We start from the raw sequence: 24,203 nt of genomic DNA, 5'->3' as shown, positions 1-24,203 counted from the left end.
TCAGCTACAGTAATGCTACTGCGAGTAACAGTAGTTATTCAGGTAAAGGCCTTTCACCAGCAAGCTTTGGGCAATTTTACTTCACAAGTTCAAATCCACAGCCTCCCTGGTAGGATGATGTACCGAGGCTGGCTGCTATTTTCTTCACAGCACCCTGTATGGTGCTGTGCTTTGTAATTTTGGCTAAAATGCTGCTGATAACACACAAATATTTTGACTATTAGTGGACAGTGCTTGCACAGCACTGCGGCTTTCTCTCTTTCCCACTCTGCCCTGTCCCCCTCTCCCCCCAGCCAGCAGCTGGGGTGGGCAAGAGGTTGGGAGGCAACACAGCCACGACAGCCAGCCCCAGCTGAGCAGAAGGATATTCCATACCGTATGATGTTGTGCCCAGCAAAAAATAGCTCAGGGAAAAGAGGAGGAAGGCAGAATGTTCATGGTTATTGCATTTCTTGTCCTAAGCAGCCGTTAAACATGCTGAGGCCCTGCTTTCTGGAAAATGGCTGAACATCTGCCAACTGATGGGAAGTAGTGATTAATTCCTCTTTTTGCTCTGCTTGAGCATGCAGTCTTTGCTCTCTCCATTAAACTGCCATTATCTCTATCCACAAATCTTTGCATCTTCCTTCTATCTTCTCCCCATCCTGTGGGAGAGGGAAGTGAGCAAGTCACTGGGTGTGTGTTTAGCTCATGGGCAGGGTCAACCCACCACAGTCCTTCTTGGTGCTCAGTGTGGGGCTAAAGACAATGACAGCCTTGATCAGAGCACGTAATAGTTGTTAATTGGCCAGCTCCTCTGCTGGTCACTGAGCTTGCTTACTGCACTGCATATTAGAGTCCAGCGCTTGTTAGTGGCTGGAAAAGGCTGTGTAGGTTGCTCCTACCCTGGGAGTTGGCAAAGCCATTTGTGAGATCATGTTTGCTCAAGTGTATTTGGTGGGTAATGTGGAAGGATGGGGAAATCCAGCATGTATCTCAAGGAGATTTAAACTTGGGGGAAAATAACCCGTGATTTGAGTTGCATGTTACAGAAACCACTTGAACCAAAGGAGGATGCGCCTCATGAGGAACCAGGTGAGTATGGTGGCAACTTTACACCTCAATATGAGAAAAACTTCTTCACTGTGAGGGTGACAGAGCAGGGGCACAGGCTGCCCAGGGAGGGTGTGGAGTCTCCTTCCCCAGAAACATTCAAAACCTGCCTGGGTGCGTTCCTGTGCCCCCTGCTCTGGGTGTGCCTGCTCAAGCAGGGGGGTTGGACAAGATGATCTCCAGAGGTCCCTTCCAACCCCTACCGGTCTGTGATCCTGTGACTCAACCCAAGTGGGTCTTGGCACCCAACAGTCTAAAATGCCACTTTCCCTGTCCTAAGCGACCATCTCCAGAGATGGAGCCCAAGTCATCAAATGTTCTGATTCAGGGAAGCAAGGTGGGGGCACGGTGGGGAGCTAAGGAATAGAGGAATAATATCCATGCATATATTATGGGACAGGGGGTGGTGGTTAATGATATACCAATCTCTCCTTCAGAGATCATCGCAACCCTTGCAGAAGGAATGTGCGCTACCACCTCAGCTCATAGGCTCATATCATCTTAACTCACATTTTCCATCAGCAACTTAAGCTAAAAAAAAAAAAAAAGAAACCAACTGGATTCATATCTGAGCAGCTGAGATGTAGACAGATATTCCCTACTGCTAATCTTGCCTCCATGAGCAGACTGAGAGTAGTAACCTTTTGAATTATCACAGCAAGTTTCCTAAAGCTTGTTTCTCAAAATTCCTTTTTTTAAAACAAACAAGTTCCTTTCATATTTTATATTATAACTAACCTCAACCTAAGGTAATTTTAAATTATGCAGAAAACTGAATTATTAAATATTATAACTTTCCAAAGTTGTCATCTTCCCAACTTAGACCAACAAAAAAGTGGAAAAAAAATTGAGGAACTATCCCCATATAATGAATATATTTTGTCCCTAACAAACTATGGTGGTTTAGATAATTTATACAGGTAGGAACTGAGAACTCCTGATCTTATGAAGCTGCTGTATTCAAGTACGCCCTTGTGCGGATCTGCTATCCATTCAATGTCACAAACAGGTCAGATTTCTTCTACAGCAGAGAAACAGATACTCTTTAAATATTTATATTCCATTATACAAGAGCACCTGAGAATAGCTTCTCCATGGGAGAGCTCAATGTGTGAAAAACGTAAGTTCCTAAAAAGGAGAGCAAGATGATTGCAACTATTACAAGTAGTAAAATCAGGCTTTGAAGAATCAAAAAAAACCCAACAACCAAACTTAAAAAAACTCACATGGAGTGCAGTATGGTACCTCAACCCATAAGCAAGTACCAACTAAGCTAACTTTGAGAACATGGCTACACAAATTTTCAGCTAGTTACGCTGAAAAGAAAATTTAACAGCTCAATAAACAATGGACTGACAAAAGTGTGACATTTTCAGTGCCTGAGCATCATCACAGAACAATTCCCATATGATACAGATTGTCTTGCTCTGCAAATTGTCACAAAATTGCTGTAAAGGACAAATACGCCCCATAGCATTCAGATGGGATTAACTTCTTGTTAAAGAGTGAAGAGCAGAGGACGACTATGTCCTAGCAGAGAAATCTTGTTTAAATACAAAAGCACAAAGTGGGGTGGGCAGGAGCTGACAAATAAGATAAAAAAAATTCCAAAACATGTCACTATAAAAAGAAGGGGCACTCAACACTGCCGAGAAAATGACAGCAGGGAGGCAAATCACATTGTGTTATGCCATTCTGGAGAGACTGCATTTCTTTAATTAGCAATAGACAAAAAAATTGATCTCTGAAATAGGTATGGAACACACTACGTGTATTTCTTATGTTGCACTAACAACATTCAGAAGTTGTTCCAGATATCATATCTGTCAGCTTGAACTCTTTGTGCTTGTTGAGGTTAAGCAAAACCAACATACCCACAGCTCAGAAATATGTAAAACCGTGTAGCTAAGCTAGTATACCTTTTAGCTAGCAAGCCAGCACAAGTGTAAAGGACTAAGAATGTCAAAGATCCCATTTTTAGGTAAGAGAACAGAAAAAGTGTACTACATAGGCTAGGAAAAACATGACAGATAACTGTATTTACTTTTTATACTCTAGATTTAGATCAAGAGCTACTCAGCAGCCTGCATGCTATGTGATCCAAAGTACTGGGTACCAGCAAGTCTGACATCCAAAGTCATCTGATGAGTAAGTTTATCTGCTTCTTACATAGAAGCACAAAACAAGCATCGTTTTACGCATTTCACTATCAGAGTTTACAGTACGTGTTCTGCCTTTGGTAGAGGTTTTATGGTTGAGAATTTTTTCACTATCATATCAACCTCTCACTTTCCTTAATATATACTTTTCCTTAAAACAAACCATTTTAGGCTGACCCTCCTCAAAGAATCAGAGAATCATTAAGGTTGGAAAAGACCTCTAAAATCATCAAGTCCAACTGTCAACCCAACACTACCATGTCTCCTAAACCATGTCACGAAGTACTGTGTCTACATGTCCAGGGAAGGTGGACTCCACCACATCTCTGGGCAGCCTGTTCCAATGCCTGACCACTATTTCAGTAAAGGAACTTTTCCCAATATCCAAAAAAGTTTCATACCATAAAGTTTAATTATTTAGCTTCCTACAATTATGCTCGTTTGAATTTTAAGAACATAGTAATTTAGTTGTATTATATTTTGAACAGCAAACCTAGTGATTGAGCAGTGAGGAAGGCATATTCAGCAAAAATCTGAACACCATCCTCTCTGCCAAAGTTGCAGCGTAGTTAACAAGTGCAAGAAGCACGAGCAAGAACTGTAACGTCTTGAAAGACTGAAGAAGCATACAACTGTTTGTGAAAAACAGCTCTGAGACCATCAGCTCTTCTGCAGAGAAAAGCTACTACAAGACGAGCCGTTCAAGTCAGTTTCCGTGCTTTCCAGCCATGTTCCCACCCTTCTTGCGTTTCCAGAAAAGAAGCAGCACTAAAATCCAGTGACTTTGGCTGAGGCGTGTTTTTCCTGCTTGTCTCTTCCACTGTGGCAGTACTTTGTTGTTGTTGCTGATTTTAACCAACGTTTCAGGGACAATCTACTCTGTGATGCTTAAAGCCTTCCACGCGGGCTGCCGAACGCCCGCAGCCCCAGGCCGCCGTTGCGGACGCACACCCCTGCGTTTTATCCGGCGAGACCGGAGCGGAGCTGGAAGAAGCCGGACCCGCGCCCCGCCAGCCAGGACCCGAGCCTGCCGGGCGGCCCCTCCGCCGCGACGGCCCCCCACGCCCCGCCGACAGCAACACTTACGCCGGTCCCTCGCCGGAGGGGCGAGCACCTGAGGACGGCGCCCCGCGAAGGCCCCGGGCCGGCGGCCGGCTGCGCACGGCGCTAGAGGGAGAGCAGGCCCCGGCGGCCCCGCGGGCACGGTCCGCACCACCAGCCGCGGCGCCAGGACGGAGCGTTGCCCCGGGCGACTGGAGGCTGCGGCCGAACGCGGAGACCGGGGGCGGGGGGGGAGGGGGCGGCCACGGCGCTCCGCTGGGCTCCGCCGCGGCCGCTCCGGGGTCACGTGCCCGGCTCACGCGCAGCCGCCCATTGGTCCAAACCCAGATCTCCGAGGCAGTGGGGACGCGTAACCGGGCCCGTAACCCCGAGTTACCGCTAACGGCGGGCGGAAAGGGACAAACTTGCCGGCAGCAGCGGAGCGCGAAGGAAGGCAGCGCCGACCCTCGAGAGGGGAAGCGGGAGAGGCCAGGCCCGCCGCTAGCCAATAGGAGCGCGCGGCTCCCTCGGTGCCTGCAAGAGGACCAGCCAATCAGCTGCAAGGGAGCGAGAAGGGAACCCTCCCACCTCAGCCCCCCTGCCCGAAACCCGGCGGCGGCGCAACCTTACCGTGCCGTCGGGGCGAGCTCCTCCTGGCTTTGTGCCCGCCCGCTCGCTGTGCGCAGCGCACCAGGAGCCGCTCTCGGGGGAGGATGCCCGCGGGTCCCCGGCGCCACCGCCCCCCCGGGGCCGCCCTGCGGCTCGGTCCGGCCGCGGCGCTGCCCCCGGCGCCCTCCCGACGCCCCCGTAGGGCAGCGCTGCCCAGCCCCGGCCCGGCCTCCCCGCCCCGCTGCCCCTCCCTCCCGCCCCCTGAGGCTCGCTCGGCCCCGGCCGCCGCGCGGAGGAGGTGCAGCGCAGTCACGGCGCCGCGCACGGCCCCGGCAGCCCCCCGGTAGCGATGAGGCCGCGATGCCGGCGGTGCCTCCCGCTGCTGGCGGGCCTGGCGGTGGCCATCGCCCTCGCGGAGGCCGCGACCTGTGAGTAGGGGCGGGGGGTGGGTGGGGGGTGTCCGTTAGCGCCTCTCGTGCTCCCAACCGCCCGCCCCTCAGCGCCGAGGGGCCGGCGCCGGTCCCCGTGGGCGTAGGGATGGGGGTGGCGCGGGCGGCCGCCGCAGCAGTGGGGCGAGAGCCGGCCCTCCCCACCGGCCCGGTGGATCGCGTCCTCCCGCCCCGGGTGGGTGCCTCTGAGCCACCGCGGGTGGCTGGGGTGGGCCGGCCTCTCGAAGGCCGCCGTTACTGTTGGGGCAGCCGAGCTGTAACTTGGTGGTGGACGCGGCCCCGAAGGTGCTCGCGGCCGGGGCGCAGCTGTGCGGCTCCGGAAAGCGTGCCTTCGGACCGCGCTCCGTTCGCTTGGGAGATAAATAGCCGGTAGATCACAGTCTCGGGAGAGTGGCGTTATTGTGGAGTCCAGGCAAAGAGCCCTGACTCTTGCTAAGTTCAGACCTATCCGGCCGGGTAAGAACTACTCGCTCTCGCGTATAGATTATAAAAAAATCAAAGCTTATGTCTTTGACACAAAAGTCTGAGCGTAGTACTAAAAGAAGACTCTGTATCTAGAACAAGCAGAATTGCAGCTCAAAGTAAGCCAGTTTCTGACGTGTCTTACTAATGATTAAACAGGCAAAAAAAACAAACCCTAATGTTTACTAGTCAGACTTCTGTTTGAATGCTAGGGATTCGGACTATGAAGGGAATGGTACAGAAAGATGAAAGTTCATTTTATAACTTATTTTTGAACAGGTCCTAAAAATAAATTGTCTACTAAATCTTTTCTCATGTTCGTGTCTCTGTTTTCATCACACTTTCAGTTCCATTTATCTCCCCCATTGCATGCCTTGTCAGTTTTTTCTTTTATGAAATTAAAAGTGGGAAATTAGAAGGTGTCCTACTCATGCAAGATTTCTGTGGCCTATGTAGTCCAGTTTCCTATCCCTGGCCCTGAACAATGCCAGAGATATTTGGGACAGGTTAAAAAAAAAAAAAAAAAAAAAAAAGGAAAAGAAAAGAAACACTAGAAAGATCTTAATAATGTAGCTTGTACCTCTCAAAAATTATAAAGGAAAGTTGCCTCTGCTAGTTGCCTTTTACTGCAGCTGCATTTAGTCCAACATCCAGCGAGGGACAAGTTTTAGATAAGATGGAGACGGCACAGGCAAACATTAACAGTTGGTTGGCTTTATTTTGTTGGCTGCATAAAGTTTATTTCACTGTTGAGCATTTTGGGAGACTCTAGTCACTGGAATTATGGAACTCATTACAGTATAAAAGCTGTACAGTTAAGATAAAGCCACTCTCTGCAGTGGCATCACATTTCCTTTTTCAGTTTATTGGGTCTTCCCAGTTTCTGAGAGAGAGCGAAGGTAGGCTACAGCTGCTTTCTACGACTGGGGTATTAGGTAAGCAGCTCTAAGCTGTGTTTAACTAGCCCACTTAAGACAGGTTTATAGTTGCATGTGCACTACAAAACAGCTGTAAGTAACCACTCAATCTCATCCTCTCCCCCATTTTTTTTCTTTTTCTGTAGCATTACTTCTAGACAAGTACTTGACAAGTAGTCACTGCACAGTGTCTGTACGACACCTGTTGAAATCATAGCTGGGATTTCCATGAGGCTTCAGTGACAATCAAATTAAGCACACCAAGGTCATGAGGGTTAACTATTGGTTTGGCAGGGACAAGTGTGCTGGAGTTCTGTGTAATCAGACTGGCAGCAGTAGCAGTGAGGGTTGGTTGGTTTGCTTTTTTTTGTAAAGGCCCTATCATAATCTTTGTAAGGAAAAAACAGTTGAATAAATACACTACTAAATCTATGCATGTGAATTGAAGTATTTGCAATAAAAACACGGAATTTGCACTGAGTTGCATGTCTTATTTAAACTCAAAAGTCATAGGAGATCAGCTTTAGAGAAGGGTAGTCTGCTGTGATGTAGGGGAATAGATGCTCTTTCCATTACCCCACTGTGTTCAAAACATGAAGTAGGTAGTGTTAGATCGGGTGTAATGCCCTCAAGAACACTGCACTTACTTGGAATTTTCTGGCACTTTGTTTACTGAAAAAGTGTGTCAAAATGAGAATCATGTAGCTGATGGGCAAACCAAGATTGTTTAAAGTCAGCTGTGAATTGGGCCTTGCCTCCACCACAGAGCCTCTGCCCCAAAGCTGTGCCAGCATGCTTATGCTGGTCCTAACCTCTAACATAAACAAAATCGGCAGGTGCGATGCAGGGTTTTACTGTTTTGTTGTCACTCCTGTTGCCTCAGAACAGACAGACTTTGTTCATACTTCATATTAGTCTGCTTCTGTGTAGTGACAAATACAGCCGTTTACCCAAATTAGTTAAAATTATACTGCTAGTAACAGTTGGCAATAAATAAACTATCAAAATGTTTTTCTGCTTTCTGACATGGTTATGGTTCAGAAGAGTTCTCGCAGGGCCCTTCTTGTCCTGGCATCTTGCCATACTTTTTGCCAGTCTCCCAGCAGACAATATGATAGTGGTGGGCACATGGATAGAGAAGAAAGGTCTATGAGATGCACATCATTGCTCTTCCAAACTGCTGTATGAAGGATACGTAACAGCCAGAGAATGCAATTTCAGCTCTTGAAATATGTTGTTACCAGCCCTTGCCTGAGGTATGCTTAAGGAATGCCTTAAGATTTGTGAAAGTGGAAAACAGTAGAAGAAGAAAGCAGGCTTGGATCATTCCTTTTGTGACAAGAATTTCTGGAAAGGTGGGCCCAGAAAGTAAGACTTTCCTTTCTCCAAGCAGTTTCCTTGAGGATCAGTTTTATCTTATAGAGTTTTTCCATGTTCCAGTAAGCATGCCTCCATGTAGATCAACATGTAAATAAGAAATGAAACCTCAAATACCAGACCATTGCTTGCTCCTATACTTAGTGACAGGGAAGGGCACAAGCTGACTTCTCCTTGCATTTCTAAGCAACTTGCTGGTTGCTGTCTGAGATAAAGATGTGCTTCAAAACTTTGGAGGTATGCTGTAGGATATCCACCTTATGCTCAGGAAATCTTACCTATTGCCTTACCAGAAAGATTAGTCTTACCAGAATGAAAGCGAATAGATGATTTGAAGTGACAGGCTTATCCCACATCAAATACGTTTAGGGTGCTGTAACAGAAGGGTTTCTTCAGGTCATTATCCAACATTGCAGCACTTCAGAGTGCTTCGGTTGTGTTCCCCATCACTCGATAGAGACCTTTAGTAATGTGTTTAGGATGGTATCGTTTTAATTACATCTGTTACCTGAAAGCTGTTCTCCTCCAAGTTCTGGGCCTTGTTAAGTGTTCTTTCTAAGAAGCCTTTTAAGTTTTTTCTTTCCTGTTAGTGCACAGACACTGGGAGGCTGTTCTCTGACACTTGGCTGCTGGCATATCTCATAAAGGTGCTCTGGGTTTGAGGTATTACATGCTTATAAACAGCCCTGAACTGATTATGTCTGCTTGAATTGTTCTTGGTAGACTAGTGATGAATATATATGTAATACCATATCTGTTTTGCACTGCAGGTGTCATGACCCTTACACAGTTGTGCCAGTCTGCAAGGTTAAGTTGTAGGCAGGCATAGAAGTGTGGTGCTCACTAGTTAACATATGTCAGCTGTGCTCTTTAACCCTGTGAACTGGACTTTTTCCAGTTATGCTTATCCATTTTTCTCTTAATCACAAGGTATGCCCAAAAGTTAAGCTAACAAGGCAGTCTAGTTTAGTTGCTGTACCTGGGGAGTTGTGTGCTCTACAAAGAACACCAAAGCCAACAGACATCTGTAATTTTTAATATAATTTCTCAACTCACATTGTTTGCCATTTGTGTAAAATCAATAAAATGGCAATAACAAGATACATGAAAATTAAGTAATGACACATAACATGGTGGATCTGAAATATAAAAGTTAGCTGGGATTGTATTTTATCCTGGCATAAAGTGAATCTGTAGGTTGTTTGCCTTGATATTTCTCAGGACATCTCACCAGGATATTCCTACCTTTTACTTTGTCTTGTTCTTTACAGTTCTGAAAAATAAAATAACATTTATGTTGATTACATGTAACAGGTAGCCTGGTTTTATAAGACACATTTTTGGACTCACATAAGATCAATAGGATTAGAATATTTACTTCTAGATGACTGAAACAGGTAATATAAAGGGCTTCACAGCTTTTTTTCTACTTAATAGTCACATATCTCACTTTCTAATATCCATTGCTACAAAAAAATCTTGTCCTGAATATGACATTTAAATTATGCTTCAGACATAGCATTGCACAAACTGTTTTGGTGACTCAGGATGTTTTTGGTCAGAAGCAGCTACCCCACATACAGAAAACAGAATTCTGGGATTTCATGCCAATTTCCAAAATGATAGCAAAGAGCAACTCCAGAGTAAGCATTTAATTCAGATTTTTGTTCTAGATTCTTATATTTGTTCAGTGCTTACAGTGTTTTTCAGCTGGTAAAATTAAATAAGTAACAACAGAGCTCCTTTGTTTCTAAAAAGTTTTATCCCAGCAGTATGCGTCTCAGTTCCTGGTGAGGAAACGTCGAGCAAATTCTTTTGTGGAAGAAAGTAAGAAGGGAAATTTAGAAAGAGAGTGCATTGAAGAATTATGCAACAAGGAAGAAGCCAGGGAAATCTTTGAAAATAATCCTGAAACGGTGAGTGTCTGATGAATATCTATGAAGTAGATAGTAGCTCTTTGCAGAGGGAAAGCTCGAAGTACATAGAATTCAAACTGCAAAGCTAAAAATAACCCACCGTGCAGACCAAGAGCTGGTTTGAAATTCTTCTGTGTATAGTACCTGCACAATTAATACCGAAGACTGTATAAGCAAAGAGAATAGTTGAGTAGATATTATTTTAATTTCAAGTACGGATCACCAGTTTTAGACCACAGTTGTCTGCAAGCATTCCATGTGGGCAAACTAATGGCTTCAATTAAAACTTTACACAGAGGATGCATGGCAGTGCAGCCCTTTTAATGAAGGAATTGGATGTATTACTGCAAGCTTTTTTCCTAGTTCATTCCCACTGCACATTATTTAGCATTAGGTATATGTTATTCAGTTTTGTACTATAAAAGGGTTATTACAAAATATATGTGGCTTTGCAAACTACGTATCAGTTCCATGTTCTGTCTTTGATAAAATTACATGTATTTGGATATTCTGATTTTTAAATAATTTCTTTTGTATTTAACAATTTTTAACAATTAACGCTTTTCACTTTATTTGGAATTAATAGCATGCGAGGTGTTCAACCTACTCTGGGCGTTTTTGTTTAGTTTAGGATGAAAAAGGGAAGTAAAGGAGGCTGCTCCGCATCCAGTAACAACATTGGGCAAGATCCTCCCATTTGAAAAGACAGTTTTCAAAGTCATTTTGACACCCAATTCATTTTCATTTCCTTCACTTTGAAAGTGTCCAGTTCAGTGCAGTATCTTAATTGCTACAGTGAGCCTTGTGTTTATTAAATAATCTGTTGTCTTAGCCTAAATAGTAGTGGTACAGAAAACTTGTTCTATATTGTGGGTCAAAATGACTTCTTTTTTGCTTCTTTCACAGTTACAATACAAATATATTTTAGTGCATGTTCAGTGATATAGTTTGGTGTAATTCTACCTACCTTAAATATTTCTTACTCTTTGTTTTTCTTTTCTTTCTGCAGGACTATTTTTATCCCAAATATTTAAGTAAGTACAAAAAGCCTGAACAACTCTTGTATATCATTCGCTGGTGTTTTTTGGGTAATACTAGTTTAGGTATTCTGCCCATAGCACTTGAATGATTTCTGTGCTGATTATAATGCCCCTTAGTTTGTAGGCGGTTCTGTGTGCTTAGGTCCTAGCAGAGGCACTCAGAACATTGGTCTATGATCAGCTTAATATGCCCAGACAAGTTTTCTAATTCAAGCTGTGAGAGCAGACTCTTTGAAGGCGCCTGCATAAGCTGTTGTAATTTCAGTCTAAATGAGTGTTTGTATCATAAGCAGATTGTGTGGGTTTGCATTTGCAGACTGCCTTGCCTCCCATCGAGCAGGGGTTTTCAGGGTAACTGCAGCGACTCCAGATTCTCCAGCTGACCTGAGGGCTTGTGTCAATGGTAAGTGCTGCTGTTGATAATTCACCTAATGCACTCAGATCTAAGAACACACACGTACACGGCTAGAAAGCAGTTCACATAGGCAGAGAAAGAAATGAATCTCCATTTAACTCAGGCAAACTCAATTATCTGGAACAGAAATTGACAAGAAAATATTAGGGGAGACAAGAGCAAGTGGTGGAAGTGACTGTTTTTAACTTTGTAAAGCATGCTGGAGAAGTAATATAATTAACTGCAAAATGGAAGGCAGATTTCTTCCAGAAATGTAGAAGAGTGTCTAATACCAACCCGCCGATGTTCCCTAGTATGTCCTCTGTATTCTACCATGTCTTTAATAGTTTTGCCTGACTCTTTGCATCTAGCAAGAGTCCTGTTCTGTCGGTTAAGGGAAGGGACCATCTGGTTAATTCTCCTTTCCGTCACTCTTTGGCCCATAGTTACACTGTAGCCCTTTATGTACATTACTGGCTGAAAAATTCAGGTATTATCTGGAAAACATAGTCATTGACTCCAGACACAAGAAGGTCACAAGGCATGGAACTTGTGATGTTGCTCAACTGTTTCTTTTCACAACTATGCATTCTGAAGTCCAGCATGAATTGTGTTTTTTCTAGTAAATTCACAGAAATCTGTACCATATTCCCCACTTGTCACAGATGAAACATCTCTCTAAACCTCTTAAACCTTTACAGCCTGGATACATCAAAGAAGCTTTCAGTTAGTTTGAACAGGGATGCTTATCCTTAACCATCTGACACTGGTTTTGTCATTGAAAGCAATAGAAGGCAAAAAGATCCTTAATAATTACAGCGCACATGGTCATGGATGAACATATTTTCCAGATCACTTGGCCAACGTGACTACTGTCACAACCTAAATTCACTTCCATTCATACCACTCTTTCTCAATCTCATTAGCGGTCCTGGGAGGAAAGAATTTAGCAGAGTTGTGTGAATGTGCAGTGTTTCTGTATTACCCAGTATAAACAACTAGTTTACATGACAGTAATTGTAATTCTCCATTTGGGTTCACATTATAAAATCAAATTAAAAAACTGTTACTATCAGTTAGTCACCAGGATAAAGGAGAAGTAAAGAGGTATGCGTAAAATTTTCAAGTGTTTCTAAGGCTGAAATGTTCATTGAAATTTATGCACATTTCTGGAAAGGAGCTACTCCTGAGAAAGTGGAGTTTAAAATTCCCATTAAAACTATGTAACAGTTTTTTAAAACGTTTGCACTGAGGCAAAGATTTTGTGATACTGATATTAACAGATATTTCTTATTATTTTAAAAGTTTTGTCTTTCTGAACATATCAGTCCAAATTGTTTTGATATTGTCAAAATGAAAAATCCAGTTTTCCTTATGAGAAATAATTAAATAATATAGGAACTAGTTGATAATAATACAATAACTAGTTTAAATATCAGGGAATAAAAATAACAACGCAAACAGAATTGAAAAACAATTTCATTGTTTTCAGATTGCCCAAATGACTTATTTCAGAACACAAACGAACATGCATTTCAGAATACACATTTCTGGATAAACAGCTACAAAAAATTAGTGAATACATTGACTTTTTTCTCCTCATCAAGAAAGGAAAAGGAGAATTTTCACAGGAATAGAAGACCCTTTTTCATACTTTTCTAACCCAAGCAAGTATCTAAGCTGCATCTTTAAGTATCTAAACATCTGTATCCCATAAATCTGCATACTTAATTGATGGTGAAAATAAGCACTTAAAAATTCCTGCAGCACTTAAAAATTCTCTCCAGCTCACCATGCCACATCTCATGGATGCCAGAGCTGCTGAGTGGCAGAGGATATAGGTACCACAATATAGTTCTGGCCATCTACCCTTTCTATTGCAGGCTAAGTATATCTTCTGACGTTCTGTTGGTGTCGCAGATGTTTATCAGAAAGCATTGCTGGGTAGTAGGTCAGAAGGCACCCTGTATTGGGAAGAGATGAACACCAGCCAAGCCCACTTTTGGAACAAATGGCTGCTACATTACTGTTCCTGCGGTGGCATCTTAATCATTCATCTGTCGACACCACCTCTTTGTCCATCCGGTCCTGTCCATCCTCCTTGTTGTAGTCTACTGTATTTCACCAGTTCTCCTTTTTTCATTCATTGGTTTCCTCATTTTGCCCTTTATATCCTTAATTCACCTCATTCCATCTACTGGCGTTTCACACTGCCACCCCAATCCATCATCTCTCAGTTAAGACTCCCACAGGCCATCACTGCCTTTTATCAGAAACATTTACAGTCAAGTTTGTTCCCCAGTTGCACACTGTAAGGGTAACTTCCACATCTGTCCCTTGTGAAATGCTTTGCTCATACCAAGCTTAGTTCACACTTGTTCCTGGACCTACAAAAGCAGTAAATAATCAAAAAAGAGAAAAAAAATGTGGAGAGTTCTAGAACTTACATTTGGAGATTGCTGTGAAGGATCCATACGTAAAACCCCATTCCTTCTGTTTATTCTATGCAGTTTCTTCTGTCAGTCTTCATCTGCAACTGGAGTCCTTTGGTCCGCAATATGAATATTCCATGACACACAGAACCTATTCTAGAGGGGCTCTATAGTTTTGAGCTTGGCTGGTCCCTGGGCTTTTGGGTTTACTTGCAGCAGAATTTAATTTGGAAGGAGATTTAATTGACAAATACACTAACAAAGATTTTGTTAAGCTTTCTTAGTCACAGAAGGCTAAACTTAGAATTCTGTGCAGCTCAGTTCTTCAGTTCTTTTAAGTGAAGTAAGAAACATTTAAGAAACCCAGTGAGGCCTTAGGTACAGTAGCGAGTTTTGGTCTGCAGGAACACTTGCCTTTCATCCCACTTCTTTGAATCTGAACACTAAATCCTTTCTTCCTTTTATTCTGCTATCTGTTCTTTTAGGACACTACTTTTTTAAAAAAGCATACCTCAGAATGACATTCCAGAGCTTTATAAGAACATAACTTTAAAGTAGAGACAATATATTTGTAATGTTTGGAGGCCTGCAGAAAAATACCCCATAGAGCTAACAGCCTATTCAGAAGACACAAACAGAATGATGCCTTATGTGATATGCTGATGTAAAATTATGAGAAAATTTAAGAGACTTATGTATTTTGGTTAGAGCAAAAAAGGCGGTGAATTCTGTGTTCTCTGCCCCAATCTATGTATTTTGAGCCTTGCTTTCCGAGGTCTTGCCAGCATGTGTAAAGAGTCTTCAGTCACTCTTTACTATGCAAATTTGATGGTCACTGAAGTTCATACTTGTAAAAGTGACAGTACTAGGCACTGATGTATCCAGTCTACCCACAGGACCTGGACAGCCAAGGCAACCTGAGGTGTTAGCTTCTCTGTAAATGTGACCCTCCTTGAACAGAGAAACTGATCTCTGTAATCTTGAATTCTTGATATTCTTGAAACTTTAGTATTTCTAGTGAAATTTGTGGTAATATGGTGGGGCAGAGCACTGTTCTTTAATGAGCTAAAAACATCCTTAAAATGTAGTGAAAATAATATCAAGTTTGCGTTCGGTCCCATCTTGCAGGGATTAACATGGCTCAGTGGTCAGTTGTTTTCTAGCTATTTTCTGTCTGACAAAGTACTGGTGCCATTATTATTTCTCAGTCACTTGCAAATTCTTGCTAACAGAATTAGTAGCAAGATATTTGTATGGGTGCTTGATGTTATGCATCAAGCCCTTTCCTATTTCATGAAAGGTGAAAGGTACCTGTGGGAAAAGACGACTAAACTGATTTTTGAGGAAAAATAATCCCAATAAGTATTTCCACTGTTTTCTGTCCCACAGAAATTTCAAACCAGTGTAGTCCTCTACCATGCCATAAAGATGGATATAAGGAATGCATAGATGGACTCGCCAAATACACATGTGTCTGTAAACCGGGATGGCAAGGAGAGAAATGCGAAGAAGGTATAGTCTCTAATCTCATTATAATGTTAGTTCTCAGGAACACAATTACAGTTCCGGTGTTACTGAATGGTATCAAATCTTTAAGTATACCTACCCCCACACAGTTGGTCAATGAATGACTTCCCCGAGCAGAGATTTTTTTTTTTGTTTTCCTTCTAGATATAAATGAATGTGAAGACTTAAATGGAGGTTGTAGCCAACGCTGTTCCAATTTACCTGGAAGCTACCGTTGTTTATGTGAAGATGGCTACTTCATGCATTCAAATAAACGGGACTGTGGAGGTAGGAAGTGGAACTTAAGGAGAACATCATTACATGACAGTACATTGCCTGTTGACTAGAGAGGAAAGAATTTAGTCCAGTAGTTCCATAAATGCCCTAAGTCAGCAGAAGCTTGCATTGTCTCTGAAAGATGCAGTTTTTCAACCTGGGTACTCATTCCACTTGCAGCCTTACACCATTGCAAGCATTTAGACAACCATGTAGTGAACCAGATCAAGGAATTAAGGTGGATTGAAACCAATTCAGGGGGAAGAAAAAAAAGACAGCCTATATATTAGATCTGCTTCCTTACTAGAGTTCTGTAAAGCTTGTTTTGGTCACTAACCAGTTTCACATCCCCTTTAAGCATGCTGAAACAAGAATCTAGAGTGGTGTGACCAACTAGCTTTGTTACCATGGAAATCCTGTCTGGTAAACACTGGTTTAGGCTGAATCACTGCTAATTAGTGATGCTGCTCTTTTAGGAGTTTGAAGTTCATTAGAGAAGAAACTATTAACGAATCTGAAAATGCTCTTAATGGAGAGGAAGATTTATCTTTTACTCACCCAGCATAATTTTTTTCTGTACATCCTTGTGTTTGTTGTTACTGGCCATAACCTACATCCTTCATTCCATTCCAGATAAAGACTATGTATTAACATAATTAGTGATTCTTACTACATAGTTAGAAAAAAAAATTACAACCTCATTCTATTTTAATGTCATTTATTTTATTGCTGAGCTATGCCAACAGTTTTGTATGAGGTCAGATACTATAAGGAGCCAGACTTGAGGGCCATCCCCTGCTGTCAATTCGTTTAGTCTATTTTATTTTTTGTGAATTAATAATTTCCAAAGAAATTGCAGAAGAACAGAAGATTGCTGTCTTGTCAAAAAGGGTAACAAGATAAATTGGTTAGAATCTCTGTAATTCTTGGAAAGATACTGGAAAAGTTTATTTAAAAAAAAGATCAAAGATAAAAATACACTAATATAACTTAGTACCCAGAGTACTAGTTTGGTCATTTGTTAAGCTGGATTTAAGTGTTTCATTCCATCCAACTACAAAACTAGACACCTAGGAATTTGGAGTACACATGGAAACTGTAGAAAAGTAGGCCAAATTCAAGATTGCTTTGACTTTAAAAACATTTTGGGAGTTCTAGCTAGCCAGTGGCAGAATCTATTCTCCCTCTGCAGCACCATTTCCACAACTACTACAAAACCCAGAGAATGATCCCTGCACATACAAGTGGGAACTGAAGTACTGCCAGGGATCAGATATTTTTCTGTCTACAAGATAGTAAGATTGATACTATATGCTGCATCTAGTTGTCACATCTGCATTTTGAAAATGGCATTGAAAAATTGGAAACAACACAGAAGATAGACACCAAAATGGTTTGAGGGATAGAGAGACAGTGAGGAACTTGAACACCTGTCAGCATAACCAATTAAAAGACAACTGTGACATGAATGGACTGTAGCATGTAAGAAAGTCTGATAGGATTATCTCTTGTCTTTGTGTATATCTTTTCCTAAGATAGGATTTTATTATGCAGTCTGGTTTAGGAAATCCGCGGACTGTTTCTCTCTCTGCCTTCCTGGACATGCATCCCTTTACCTGTTACCTGCAGAACACATGAGAGAACGAGAAAGGTAGGCAGGGAGAGAATTTGTTTTTCACTGAGGGTGTGCAGAAGTGCCTTTTAGAGACCTATGGAAATCTTTACAGCTATAACTGTAGTCTGCTATGAAAGCATGATGGACGTAGCAAGAAAGAGATATTTTGACAGCCTCACTCAGTTTGCACAGTTTGGATAGGGTTTGGACAAAATGGTATGTGAGAGAGTGACTTGTTTTTAATAACTTGTTTGTATTTCTAGATATAAATGAATGTGTGTTACATCCAAACATCTGTGGGACAGCCGTCTGTAAAAACACCCTTGGGAAATATGAATGTGAATGTGCAGAAGGCTACACATATAACTCAACTTCCAAGAACTGTGAAGGTAGGTCTTTCACCCCACCGCTCTGCCTTTCCTCCTCCTTTTATCTCCCTCCCCCTTCTTTTTTTTTTAATCTACTGCTGTACCAAACTCCAGTATCTCATCTAGTGGTGTATTTATTAATCTTCATATTGTTTATTACAATATGACTCAATTGTTTGTTCTTTCAGAGGTTCAGTCAGGCCATATTATGTGAAGGGTATACAGTTGGAATGACTTACTCCCAGGCACTGGAGGATTTTACTGTACACTCCTATATCCTGCTGTATGCCAGATAACTTCCTCAGTTTGTGGAAGAGGACTTTGTCCAACCTCTCAAACCAGCTAACATGTTTCTTTCAGATAATGCGGAGTGATGTGTTGAGCATCTGGACATTACTAGAGTGTCTTGTACTTTGTTTTTAAGCATCATTACAGTTATAAGGATGGAATATTTGATGTCAGTCAGTTTAATATATAGCCCTAACTCAAGAAAAGTTACAGCAAAAGCAATTACAAGTACTTACTTGGCAATTCCAAACTTGGCAAGACAGTTAGGAATTCTTATAAAGTGATAATAGCCAGAAATTATAACTATGCTTAATGAAGTTGTCTCAAAAACCTAAAACGCTTGTCTTTATCCATCTGATAGGCTGTTTAGGTGCTTATTTAGCCCTCATGGCATGGGGCTCAGTCTCTGTCCTTTTGATGTCCTTAGATCTGAGATATTGGAAAGAGCTTTTAACTGGGGTCATTGAATTCCATTTAAAATAACATTTGTCTAATCCTCCCTCGGGATATCTAGTTATGCTAGAAAATAACAGCATTAGACTGAACTGATCTCCATTCTCAGTTGGAAATGACAGCATGACAGTTGTATAAAAGATTTTGTGTAAAGACCCCACATGTAAAATAAAAATGTTCTTAAATATCCAGAAAAGGAGCTATGAAAAAAGGAGCTGCAGTAAAAGAATCTTTCCTCAGGTGTATTCTTTTCTGAAATAAAAATCTGGAAGAAAGAATTTCAAAACAAAGTTTTGTAATTATTATAGCAAAGTTGAAAAGTACCAATAGCTAGCAGTAAAGCAGCAAGAAGCCATTCATACAGACCATCATGAAATAACTTTTTCAAGTATTGAAATTATTTGCATAATTATCCTAGAAAGTATTTTATTTCTTTCTGCTTGTTAAATTTTCTGTTTGGTACGCACATCAGAAATTAAATTTCAGTTGTAAAAGAGATATATAAGCTCTTAAGGGTTTTACTATGAAGAGAAATTTTCTGCATTGCCGGTTTAAGAAAAATACACCAGTGACTGATTTTTATTTTAAATGCTGCCTTTATGTTACTGCTCAAAAGGACACAAAAGTAGCTTCATGCTGGCTATGAATCTTTTGCTCTCTGGCTTTTCATGCAGCTTTCTTGTGACAAAGCTTTGCACAGTAGTAATGATTATGTATTCAGATGTCTGCTCTTTGTCCATTTACTATGGGGTTAAAACATTACTGACAGTTTTGCATCCCTGTGTGCACTGAAATGAGGAAAAACTTCGCAGTAATTAATCTAATTCTCTCTTCTCTTAGTACTTTCTGCAGATACATGGGTTGCATCAAATTGAATTTAAGTATTGTTTTTCTTCTGAAACATAGTTTCCAGAAGGTTGCAAGATGAGGACATTAAAACGAGCAAAGTCTTACCTCCTAAAGGGGGATTATGCTGCTAAGCTTTCAGACCTTGTTGTAACTGCATTAAATGAGTCACCAAATCCTGTCTAAGGACAGGATTGTGCAGACTGACAGGAATATAGCCTTGTAGAAATACTAAATGGCATTAGCTTTTCATTGTCATATTGCATGTAGGTGGCCAAATTCAATTATGCTTATTAGAAAAATCAAGTTTACATACATTTATGCAAAACTATCTCTATGATTACAGAAACAATTAGAGTGGAATAGAAGAGGGTTTTGTTTTGTTTTTCTCCTCACCCATTCCTGTGAGAATGTTGCTACAGTTCTTCATCTCCACCTTTTGGGAGACACTATCAATGGAAGACACCTGTACAGTCCAGTCTTTGTTTCCTAAAAGTCATACATTTTAGATACAGAATTTGATTATCTTCTCACCGCCTTTGTAATTTCAAACACCTTGCTCAAAAAAAAGGGATAGTGGGAATGAATATATATGCTTATTATGCTAGAGGGGTCTGTCTTGCAGTCGGTATTGAGGCGACGAACCAAGCTGAACCCATATTTTAAAGAATGACCTAAGTTTTGGCATGTCTTTCCCCATATTCTTCTTCCTTCTCTGAACGGGGAACTTCTCTTAAAGTGACTGAATCAGTTAATTGAACAGCACAGAGTATGTCTGTGTTTCAGGTACTAGTCCTTCCCTAGCACACAGTCTGAAAATTTGAGACAAGGAGTCAGGGTTTCCTCTTTCTACATGACTTAACACACACGAAACCCTGCCTACCCGCATCCATGCTTTGAGGAAATCACTGTCTTTCCCTAACATTATATAGAGTAGCTCCCTTCTAGGACATGGTAGGCAGCTCCCTTGTGGCTGATTTTATCATATCTTAGCATCTTATCCAAAGCAAGCTATCTTAGTCTTCCACTGAAAGCAGCTGTATGAATCCAGGGTGCTGCTCAGATTCCTGGGTTTGCACAAATAGCTTCTGCTGATTGTTTTATGATGTGGGACTGACATTTGGACACATCTGTGGAAAGCCTTTGAAATAGCTCAAACAAACACACAAAGATGCTGACTACAACTTGGAAGACAAAAAAAAGGCAGGATAATGATAGCATAAATGATTAAAACAAACCTCCAAAGAGCTTGGTCCCCTCCAGCCTGTGCATGTCAGCATTTCTGTAGCAGGACAATTAGCTCCGCATGGGGAAATCCTGCCATTTGGACTGATCAGGGATTACAGAATGTCTGCTGAGGAAGGAGGCTTCATACCTACCCAAGAAGCTTGCCTGTCCCTCTGCTGCTATAGTACACTCTGAAGCGAGACCTTAACCTTCGAGCAGTACATTCATTTTGGTAATGGAAATTTACACTCCTGCAATATTGGTGCAAGTGTCTGGGTAATTGATTTAATTATAGAAATTAATCTGTCAAACCATGTGATAAGCTTTCGTAGTAACTTCTAAGTCTGTTTGTCTGCATGCCTGGGCCTGAGGAACACACTCAAAATTAACTGCTGCTTTCAGAGAATTCAGCACTCAGATTTGCCGTAGTGCTACTGGTTAACCAGTGCTTATAGTTTTACTTTTGTACTGGAATACAAAAGTATTACTTTTGTACTTGAATATCAAGTATTCAAGTACTGGAAGGGGTACAGGATCTTCCTCTGAGAACAATAACTCCTAAAGTGTCTACAGAGTCATGCTACTCTGGGAAGGGTGTGGGAAGAGAGGTGCTTCTCAGAGTCTCTCTGCTCCAGTTCCTCCTGGGAGGTGTTAAAATTTTTATTCCCTTTTACATCTCCACAGTGAAGCAGGCTGTACGGTTGGGTTTGGTTTTGGTTGGTGTGTCGTTCCTCTCCACCCCCCCTTTCTCTCTCTGCTCCGGCCTAGGTGGATTTCTTGGCCTTTTCAGATCCCAGATGATCATAAACAGAATGAATTTTTAAATTTTTTTTTTTCCAAAATAGACAGGGTAGGAAAGGAAACAGAAAGTGTTCTCCTCACCCTTTGCATAGTATGGCTAGGCTACATTTTGGATTTTGTCACTGCCTCATTTGCCTGTTTGCTGAGATGCAAAAACAATGACAAAAGCAGCTTCACATTGTAGCACATTGTCTTGTAGTCTTAGTTTTAAATAGGCATCAGATTGCCAGTCACAGCAGAATCCCTTTCACCAAGCTGAGCTTGCAATTGATTGGGTTAGGCAACTGCCATCAAGACCATGAACAGTTTAATGTTTTCTAAATGGAAAGGAGTACACATGCCAAACAAAAGAATAAGAGGTAAACCAGCTGTAGCTGGAGGAAATGAAGAGGTCAATCAGTTGCACACAAGCATCAGCAAAATATTTCGTTACAGCTGACCAAATCCTGCCATGTAACTAGTGTGCAAGCATTATCTCTGAAGCATATGGAAAGAAGTTTGAATAAGACTCCAAAATATACACGTAGATGTTGCAAACCACTCTTGTATCTTGTGCCCCTAAGTAGTACTCCAGGTAAAGAGGCCAAAATGAATGAAACAGGAATTAAACCATGAGTGGAGGGTTGGTAATTTACAGTTGCAGGAGTCTGTGCATGTGTGCATACATATACACCTGCAGAGCAAAAATTTTTAGTAGGACTGCTTTCTCAAATAAGAGCAAAGATAAAACTCTTAATACTAGCAGACATTCACCTCTGAAGAGACTGATTTCAGATGCAGTCACAATTTAACTTCTATGGTCATTATTTAAAACTGATTCAAGTTATGAGGAGGCAACACAGAAAACATTTGCAAAATGTCAGATCAACTTGAAGAAACATCCAGTACTATATTTCTATATTAACAATTTCTTTTAGTCACTTAGGTGACATTTTGGGTGGATGAGGCACTTGAAGAGAGAAGCGGAAGAATCTCCTATGTAACCTTTTCTGCAGCTGAGTACCTAAGACTAGTTAAAACTAAAAAGCTAGTCACCAACTCTCCAGTTAGGAATTGTCTTCCAGTATGTATCAAACTTTTCCCCAGAACAGGAAGACATTCTGGCAGCACTTGCTGGTCAAAGGCTTGAGGTTTTCTATGTGTCTTTATGACCCAGTGTGTCTTCAGAGAACTCTCCTGGGATAGGCAGTGGAACCACATACAGAGCAGTTGAATAATACTGTTAGACCTTGGGTTGCCCAGTCCTCTTAGTTGGAAGACCAAGACTGTGGGAACAATGGCTTTCCATTTGTGGACACTGAAATTGTAAGGGACCAGTTGAATGTTCACAAGTCCATGAGAACACTGGAAGAGGCTTCCTAGAGAGACGGTTGATGCCCCATGCCCTCAGTGTTTAAGAGGCATTTGGACAATGCCCTTAACAACACGCTTTAACTTGGTCAGCCCTGAATTGGTCAGGTAGTTGGACTAAATGATTGTTATAGGTCCCTTCCAACTGAAGTAGTGTATTCTAATCTATTCAGATTTTTTAAATGCATGCATCAGTACAAAATTGTTTATTCCCCACTAGAAGGGCCATTTGTTTCAAAACAAGAATTGCAGTTTCTTTAATCTGAGGCCCCAAACCACTCTGATTAGCATCTCTTATCCAGGAGAGATTTTGTTCATTTCTATATTAGAAATGTAACAGTTATATTGGCATTATACGCAGCCTTTTATTTCTAAATTATTTATTGTGTACAGGCTACTAAATAGAAAATGGAGTTCCTTTACTTGGTTTAGCTTATTCACAGGTCAAATCAGGTTGGTCTCCACAAACAGATGCTGTCTGAAACGTAGTTATTTATGAGATTATTGTATGTTATTTTAAAAGGCATTTTGCCTTGAGATTATTTTGGTTTTACGTGAATAAAGCACGTCCTTTCCTCTGCATACTTGCCATGTATACTCTTAATACTCCAAGTTCTCATGACATCTATAGGGAGAGGAAAAGATCTGACTCAGAATGGCATTTCTGCCATAAATGGTAGTGATTTATTGATGTCTCTTCTCCCCAGTTCAGCCACCTTACAGCTCAGCTTCTTACTGCCTCACAAATCAGGCCAAATTTTCTCCAGCTCTGCACACAGGGCCTCCATCAGATTACTAGGTTTAATACACCCAGCAGGTAATTCTGGATTGTAAATTTTACATATGAGACATCCATTAGCATTAGTTTAGCTTAGCAGCAGTCACCTAGTGGATTCATGTTATGCCAGAGAACCCATCTTGTCCATTATTCCATCAATTTATTGTGTTTGTTTTCAGACTGTGCCATGAATAATCTGAATAAGTCTTCTGTATGCTTCCATTTCTCCTAGATATTGATGAATGTGCTGAAAATGTTTGTGCTCAACTCTGTGTAAACTCTCCAGGAAGTTATAGCTGCTATTGTGATGGCAAGAAAGGGTTCAAGCTCTCTAAGGACATGAAGAATTGTGAGGTAAAACTGCACAATGTAAAATTCCATGTGGATAATCACAGTTGGATGTTTCTTGATGACAGGATGATATTAAGGAAAATAGGAAGCTATCTGAGAACTGACTCAAAATTTCTGAGAAAGTTCTGGGGACTCTGAGCTGTGGTTTGGCTCACAAAGCAGACCCAGTAGAGATTTGGATGCCATTCAGTTCATGCATGCTCATTTACAGGAATCCTGTCAACAGAAGCTTGCCTTAGCCAGTCATCTTTACTTCCTGCTGCTTCCAAAGTAAGCCCCAGCTTTCTTGTATCAAACAAATAATTCCTGTTCAGCTTACTCAGAGCCAGAATACTCCATTTTCCATATGTTCCCAGGTTTTTCTTAGGCTGCACAAAAGTTTTCACTCACTCTTTCAGAATTACTCCATGCTTTGCATGTTTGGATTGAAAAAACTGGATTGTTTTCCACAGTTCT

The 24,203-nt window shown here is 41.5% G+C and overlaps 2 protein-coding genes across 10 annotated transcripts in view; one reads left to right on the top strand and one right to left on the bottom strand.

Annotated features, from left to right (window-relative positions):
- The window catches only part of ARL13B (ADP ribosylation factor like GTPase 13B), a 53,487-nt gene extending 48,379 nt beyond the window's left edge, over window positions 1–5,108 (bottom strand). For 2 of the 8 annotated variants that reach the window (XM_064468650.1, XM_064468667.1), the window contains exon 1: window positions 4,923–5,108. The gene's annotated coding sequence lies outside the window, so the exon portion shown is untranslated. Of the gene's footprint in view, window positions 1–4,337; window positions 4,699–4,922 lie in introns of those variants that run through there. The other 6 variants (XM_064468642.1, XM_064468659.1, XM_064468688.1 and 3 more) reach the window with 5 other exon arrangements.
- Window positions 5,109–5,152: 44 nt separating this feature from the next.
- The window catches only part of PROS1 (protein S), a 33,960-nt gene continuing 14,909 nt past the window's right edge, over window positions 5,153–24,203 (top strand). For both annotated transcript variants that reach the window (XR_010375634.1, XM_064468627.1), the window contains exons 1-8: window positions 5,153–5,329; window positions 9,865–10,022; window positions 11,032–11,056; window positions 11,379–11,465; window positions 15,278–15,400; window positions 15,560–15,682; window positions 17,549–17,674; window positions 23,629–23,750. Coding sequence is in view for 1 of the 2 variants with exons in the window: in XM_064468627.1 (XP_064324697.1) it covers window positions 5,251–5,329; window positions 9,865–10,022; window positions 11,032–11,056; window positions 11,379–11,465; window positions 15,278–15,400; window positions 15,560–15,682; window positions 17,549–17,674; window positions 23,629–23,750 (843 nt within the window). In the remaining variant the exon portion in view is untranslated. The remainder of the gene's footprint in view (window positions 5,330–9,864; window positions 10,023–11,031; window positions 11,057–11,378; window positions 11,466–15,277; window positions 15,401–15,559; window positions 15,683–17,548; window positions 17,675–23,628; window positions 23,751–24,203) is intronic.

Source organism: Phalacrocorax carbo, chromosome 1 (genome assembly GCF_963921805.1).
Source record: "Phalacrocorax carbo chromosome 1, bPhaCar2.1, whole genome shotgun sequence".
NCBI lineage: Eukaryota > Metazoa > Chordata > Aves > Suliformes > Phalacrocoracidae > Phalacrocorax > Phalacrocorax carbo.
This window is presented reverse-complemented; position numbering and strand designations above follow the sequence as displayed.